This window comes from Mastomys coucha, unplaced genomic scaffold, assembly GCF_008632895.1.
Source record: "Mastomys coucha isolate ucsf_1 unplaced genomic scaffold, UCSF_Mcou_1 pScaffold2, whole genome shotgun sequence".
NCBI classification, from domain to species: domain Eukaryota; kingdom Metazoa; phylum Chordata; class Mammalia; order Rodentia; family Muridae; genus Mastomys; species Mastomys coucha.
The window spans coordinates 17,298,085-17,305,644 of NW_022196902.1; the positions used below are offsets into that span (position 1 = coordinate 17,298,085).

Consider the following 7,560-nt stretch of genomic DNA (forward strand, 5'->3'; position numbering starts at 1 on the left):
GTACTGCCCACAACCCCACCTCTACCCCATACCAAGCTCAAGTAAGAAAACTTTGTAGCTGGGCGGTGGTGGAGCACGCCTTTAACCCCAGCACTTGGGAGGCAGAGACAGGTGGATTACTGAGTGTAGACCAGCCAGCCTGGTCTACAGAGTGAGTTCCAGGAGAGCCAGGGCTACACAGAGAAACCCCATCTCGAAAAACCAAAACCCAAAAACCAAAAAAAAAAAGAAAACTTTGTATTTCCAAATGTTCATGTAAAAAAACAAACAAACAAAACAAAAAACAAAAAACAAAAAACAAAACAAAAAAAAACAGAAAGCAAAATAAAGTCATATGGTCATGCTTGAGGCAGCTCATCTTCATTTTATATGTGAGCTCTACTCATACAAATGGTTCCAGGATCCAAATACTTATTGCTACCTGCTTCAAGACAAGGATTGGCGTGTGATTGTCCTAGGTCCCAACTGTCCTCTCTGCTTCTGTTCTCATGATTCCATGTTTGGAACACAGCAGCCTTAGCTCATGCTACATTTGTTAACAAACCAGATTATTTTATACTGCAGCTCAAACTCTCCAGACCAAATGCAAGACTAAGCTTTGATATACCAGCCCTTAGGGATTCACTTCTCCTTGGGGAGAAGTGTCACTGCCTCACTCTGACCCTGTTAAGTGTAGAGATCGTGACTTTCCTGTTGTCTCCTCAGTGCAGTACAGCAGACATTCATTCTCCTGGTTTACACCTTTGCATTCACTGTTTCTAGTTACCTAAAATAGTCTTCCTTGGAGAGAATCCCCACTTCTTCACTTCCATGAGCTCATAATTCAAAGGTCAGTCACTTTGCACCCACATCCAATCTTACATACCTGCCTGACGTGACATTTTCCTCCTTTTGTTTTCCCTCATTATTTTTTTCCTTGGACCTCCTCGCTCCTCCCTAATACCATATGGCTGGAAATGGTCTTCAACTTCTGATCCCCCTGCCTGCTCCCTTCCCAATGCTGGACTACAGGTGTACTCTACCACATCCAGTTCATGGGGTCCTGAGTACGAACCCCTGAGTTGTTCATGCATGCTAGGCAAGTAGTTAGAAAACACAGAACACAAGTCAATGTTTTCAGTGAGTACATTAAAATAAAGAAAAATACACACACCTTTAATCCCAGCACTTGGGAGGCAAGGCAGGCGGATTTCTGAGTTCGAGGCCAGCCTGGTCTACAGAGTGAGTTCCAGGACTCGAAATAAACAAACAAACAAAAAAAAAAAAAAAAAAAAAAAAAAAAAAAAAAAAAAAAAAAAAAAAAGGAAAAATACACACATGGCAATAAGTTTTAAGGAATACATAAATAGTTTAAAAGTCCACACATTATCAGTTTGCATTGCAAATGTGTAAGGATTACTTGGAGCAGAGAATGGTTAAAGTTGTTCAGGATTTGGGCTTTAACAGAAGAGACTGGGCACAAGAATTAATAATAGGGCTGGCGAGATGGCTCAGCGGGGAAGAGCACTGACTGCTCTTCCGAAGGTCCTGAGTTTGAATCCCAGCAACCACATGGGATGAGATCTGACGCCCTCTTCTTGTGCATCTGAAGACAGCTACAGTGAATTATGCTGGAGAGAGTGGGGCCAGCAGAAGTTCTGAGTTCAGTTCCCAGCAGCCACACACATGATGGCTCACGGCCATCTGTACAGCTACAGTGTACACATACACATTAAATAAAATAAATCTTAAAAAAAAGAATTAATAATAAATGGGCTGACCATGCTAAATGCCACAGAATATTGAAAAGAATGAAAGAGGCCAAAGGGGCCCTAATTGAAAAGAGAGCATGAGATGCTGCTAGGAGAGCTGAGCACCTGCAAAGAAGGGGAGAGGATAAAGCAGCAGCCCGGGAACCCAGGCAGCAGGGAACCAGGCACCGGGAACCCAGGCAGCAGGGAACCAGGCACCGGGAACCCAGGCAGCAGGCACGAGGGGAGAGAATAAAGCAGCAGCACCGGGAACCCAGGCAGCAGGGAACCAGGCACCGGGAACCCAGGCAGCAGGCACGAGGAAGTGCATAGCCAAAATGCTGAGACAATGGCGATTTTGTCCAGAGATTAGTCTATGCTTTTTGAAGTCAAGGTATGCAATTTGGAGGATAAATAGCCAAGAACTAATGCCCATTTGTGTGCATCAACCACATTATGATACCACTGGAAAGAGCTTGCCAATGTTCACTCCAGCCAGGAACGGCCACACCCCTCATAGGGGTCTGGTGACCACAAGATGACAGGAATTTTCCAACTAATGTTAACTTTTTTTCTTCTTCTTAAATCTCTGTGTTCCTGTGTTTCATGGAAGAACTGTGTGTCAGTTCTCAAACGGAAACGTGACTGGGAAATTGTCAGCTAACCAACCCAGGAGCATCCCTGCTAGAGAGATGCTAAATCCTTTCTCAGTAAAATGTATCAGTCGCATTGAGAGGGACATCAAGTGTGCTAAAAACAGACTTCATACTTCACCGGAGCTAAAACACCAACACAATATACTAAGAAATATAGAAAAAGTAAGTTGGCTCAGAAAGTTAAGGTGTTTCTCGTGGGAGCCTGGCAATCTGAGTCAAGTCCCAGGAACCCATAATGAATGAATGAGAAAACCAGCTCCACAGATTCTTGTCTTCTAATTTCCACATGCATGCTGTGTATACACACACATACACACACACTGCACATATGCATGATACTAAATAAGAAATGTTAAATTATACAAAATGCTTATGTTTTTATTTATAAGTGGTGTATTTGCTACCCATACCAGTAGGATAAAAAAACAAAGGGAATAATGATCTTATAATTCAGAGTATATATCTCTTGCTTTTCTTTGCTTCTTATAAGGAAAAAAATGAAGCTTTTATTATGGTCTACTTTTTAAGAATTTGGCATTGAGTAACCATATAGTGGGATATGAAAGATGTGACAGTGTTAATATGCTATTGAGGCACAGAGGCGGTAGCCATAGCAACAAAGACTTAGAGGGTCAAGTAGCTGTACAGAGCCATCAGACATGTCTAGCTGCTGTAAGAACTAGGACAGGATGTCTGCGGTTAGTTCCCCTCCTCTGGACTTCATTTTCCTTTCTGTGTGTCAGGGTGAAAGAGGAAAGTCCATAAGCAACAATGAGTAACATTAATTGTGAGGAAGGGAGGGAGGGAGGGAGGGAGGGAGGGAGGGAGGGAGGGCTGGAGAAGAGGCAGGTTCCAAGGAGTTAAAGCCAGAAGAAAAAAGAAACTGGTTTGGGGGGCATGTATTTTGAAAAAAAATGCCTAAGGATGTACCTTGTTCTTCAGGTTTCCTTAGTCCCAGTCCCAGTCCCAATCCAAGCGATACAATCACCAACAAAGCAAGAAGAACCTATTACAGAAAGGAGAAGTCATCTCTGTGGTTTTTAAAAATAAAACAAAATGACAGATACGTACCTTTCCTCTAGACTGCAATCAATTCACAGTACAGGCAGCATGTTAATTACCAAAGGTATCAGATGCAGCAACCACAAAAGGACACTTCATTTAATATCCAATAAAAAGAGATTTGGAAAAGAATTATTTGATTTTATTCATACTTGCTTTTTTTGGTTTTTCGAGACAGGATTTCTCTGTGTACCCCTGGCTGTCCTGGAACTCACTCTGTAGACCAGGCTGGCCTCGAACTCAGAAATCCGCCTGCCTCTGCCTCCCAAGTGCTGGGATTAAAGGCGTGCACCACCGCTGCCCAGCACATACCTGCTTTTGAAACAAGTTCCCATGTAAGGCCTGGGCTAGCCTCAGACTTACTATGTCTCCAAGGATGATCTTAAACTCTCATCCATCCTGCTTCCATACCTGGAGATCAAATCCAGGACTTCATGCATGCTAGATAAGTATTCTAATAACTAATCCCATGAGAAAAATGTTCTGTACATCATTTATTAGAGATTACTTTCATATTTCAAATACTAATGTAATTAACTCCAGATTCAGTGAAAGCAGGCATTGAAACCACCAGAACTATAAATCTTCACCTTTTTTTTTTCTTACAAGACTTTCCCTTGGAAAATATTTGCATGGATATTTGCATCCAGTAGAACTGTGAAATCCTTAAGTGCCTCATTGCTAGTTAGCCAGAAGACAAAGAAAATCATTAGCACCTGTCAATGAACAGTGTTCAAGTGGTTAACTGAAGGGGTTTCCTTTGCTCTTTAGTTAATGAACACTTTTGACTTCACGTAATCTAGAAGCTTCTTGACCAGAGAGTGTTGAGTTCACTGGGATCACTCCTGCTGGCAAAGCTGTGCAGCATAGGAGACTCCTAGCTTCAATCAGATTAAATGGAGATGTGGCTAGTTTCTCTTTAACCTAAGACATGAGTTCAAATGATAAGAATGGGCTAGTGGGGCTGTACATGCCATACAGAATGTAACAGGGCCCAGTGAGATGGTTCAGTTCGTAAAGGTGCTTGCTGCCAGGCCCAGCAATCTGAGTTTGATCCCTGGGTCCCACAGCGTGGAAATAGAAAGCAAACCCCCCAAAGTATTCTGTTTTCAGACTTCTGTATATGTACTATGGCATATGTGCTCCCCCATAAGTGTAATTTTAAAAATTTAAAACAATGCTAACAACAGACATAAGTTTAAATTACTTTTGAAAATAAAATAAATTTGGTTGTAATTTAAAAGTAAAGAACAAACCTTGCAAAAGAACAAATAAATGCAGTCCCAGAATTGTTTACGTAATAAGGAACTGCACAAGCTATTGACTTGGAGGAGTTTGCAGTTCTGAAAATCAACTGGAAAAAAAGATACATTAACGTGTACCATAAAAGTTAATACAGTTCCTAAGAAAACACATTAATACAATATTAAAACAATTCTTTTCCCATGAAGCCTCAAACTGCATCCAAGTAACAACAACAGGGAGAGATCTTTGAACGTGTATTTGCTTAGTCAGAGACAGTGAGTGTAAACTACTTAAGAACAGTAGGTGGCCCACATCTTTAATCACAGCACTCAGGAGGCAGAGGCAGGTGGATCTCTGATTTCAAGGCCAGCCTAGTCTACAAAGTATGTTCCACAGCAGTCAGGCTTACACTGGGAAACCCTGTCTCGAAACCCCTCCCCACCCCACCCCTCAAAAAAACAAGGAAGATGAAAACGTGCTAGAAAGATTTGAATGTCTATATCCTCAGGCCAGAGAGACAGTTCTTTCCGTTCAGTGTTTATGTTATAAACACAAGGACCTTTGCCAGAACCCAGATTATCAGGGTGGGACCTGGTCATAGGCTCTGCTAGAGAAGGCTCAAGCATGTCTCCTTGGTCCAGGGACAGCATGACTACTCTAATCAGCAAGCCCCAGGGCCCATTGAAACCTCGTGTCTCAAAAGAAAGAGAAGTGTCCCGCGGAAAGAAACCTAAGCTTGAGTGTCTGCCCACAGGTACCTCTGCAAGAAAAAGAAAAGAACAATCTAAAAATGCATGAAGGACCCAGATTTAGCTCCCAAAGGGTTTAATTCCTTCGTAGAGTGACACACTGAGATAAAGTTAAAGTCGGGAAAGCTGCAAAGAGCGTCCGGTAAATCCCGGAAAGAGAAAATCCGAGGAACTGCTACGGGTTAATTGGAGTCATGGCCACGCATTGCCTGACCTTCGCTAGGGAAACATAAAGGAGAGCTGCCATAGGCTAGCCTGGAGGGAAGCTGCAGACAGACAGATGTGAAAAAAATACTGCATTTGGTTTGGCTTGAGGTGCTGGGTGACTCCTCAGTCAGGAGACACCGGAGATGCCGGAGATAGTGGCTTGGGTTGGGGGAAGGCATCATTTAACAACTCCCAGGAACACACAGATTGCCTAAAGAAAAGATCAATGGGTAAGATGGATGTGGGGCGACGTCTCGAGTAACATTCAATAAAAACAATGATAAATCAGCCAAAAAGCAAGTAAGTCTTAGAAATGAGTGTTTCAAGATTGTCAGGGAAGCAAGGGGAGAGAACATTTAAAAAGAAAAGAAAAGAAAAAGAAAAGATAAAACCCTCATCAAAATCCACGTATTGTTAGGGACATTATGATTGGAAACGGAGGAGGTGGATTTTAAAGGAGCACTTATTTCATTATGGGGGAACAAACAGAGCACACATTTAGATGGGCCACGAGAAATCGGGGTGCTGGACAGAGTCCCCTATTTCTCCAAAGCTTGATGATGAGTGATAAAAATAGGCTAATAAAAGCAAGAGGCTTTTTAAGGTTATATTTTGGATCATGAAAGATAAATCAGATTGAAAGATAAAAGTGAGGAAGGAGGCAAAAGAAATACTCTCCACATGGAAAATAAATAGAATGAAATGTTGATAAGGATCAGCAGCTCCTTAAGATGTGTTAAGTGATTTCAGTTGCTAAATTCTTGCTCGTACAGAATTTGTACCATTCAAAAATGGCTTGAACTCTAATTATAAACATGTGGAAAGCAAAATCAGTCCAGCGTCGTCTCAGATTTCTGTCAGAAATGCTGGACACAATAACTTAACATTCTATCCTAAATAGCAACACTAACAAATCTAATGCTGGACACAACTGCTTAACATTCTAACCTAAATAGCAACATAAACAAACCTAAGTGGGGGCGGGGGGGGGGGGAGGCGGCAGGCACTTCACATCTGCCATCAAGCCTGTAAGACAAAAATGAACAGCTGTACTTACCACACAAAGGATCTTGTATTTCTTGAGACTGTCTTTCTTAATGGGCTCCTCGGTGGCTAATGCTAGCCTGGAATCCATTGTTCCTGTGTTCCTGTAGCTGTGTAAACCTGTTTAGCCAGAAAATAAGGCTCTTTCTTTCCTCTAGGGAGGGAAAAAGGAACTGTCCTGACTGCCCCAGCAGTGGCTGACTTTTAAATCCGGGAGGAAAGCAGAGCTCTGTAGTGATTGGTCAATTGAAGAGGGAAAAGCCTTGTGTAACAGCATTGCCCACAGAATAAAGTCCATTTCTTGGACATTGTAGTTAGCTGTTCTTTACAGTCTTAGAAGTAATAATAAATACTAATCAGGATAGGCAGATAGCAAGAATAGTATATTAATCAAACTTATCAAAAGCTAATCATTTGGTTTGTTTTTGTCTGTGGCAGGAACTTGTGTCACTTCTTATCTCCTGAGCACCGGGATTACATCATGCGTCCTCCAATTTACAAACTGCTAGGAACTGAACCCAGGGCTTCATACCAGCTGAGCTCCACTCCAACTTCATTGCTTTGTGGGTTTTGTTTCTGTTTGTGTTTTTAGGCAGGATCTTTTTTGTTTTGTTTTCAAAGACAGGGTTTCTCTGTGTAGTTCTTGCTGTCCTGGAACTCATTCTGTAAACCAGGCTGGCCTTGAACTCAGAAATCCACCTGCCTCTGCCTCCCAAGTGCTAGGATTAAAGGCGTGTTCCACCACTGCCTGGCTCTTTAGGCAGGATCTTATATCATGTTAGCCAGAGCGGTTTTCCAAGCCCTCCTTTCTCAATTTTCCAAAGGCTGAGAAGAAGCCCTATACAGGGAGTTTGTATATTCAGATAT

General features: G+C 42.1%; 1 protein-coding gene across 1 annotated transcript in view; it reads right to left on the reverse strand.

The window, feature by feature from the left end:
* Positions 1-6,986, reverse strand: part of Enpp3 (ectonucleotide pyrophosphatase/phosphodiesterase 3) — a 127,020-nt gene extending 120,034 nt beyond the window's left edge. Inside the window, exons 1-2 of the mRNA XM_031380608.1 lie at positions 6,707-6,986; positions 3,317-3,392 (exon numbers count right to left, since the gene is read on the reverse strand). Coding sequence (XP_031236468.1) covers positions 3,317-3,392; positions 6,707-6,784 — 154 coding nt within the window. The 5' untranslated portion in view covers positions 6,785-6,986. The remainder of the gene's footprint in view (positions 1-3,316; positions 3,393-6,706) is intronic.
* Positions 6,987-7,560: the final 574 nt, after the last annotated feature.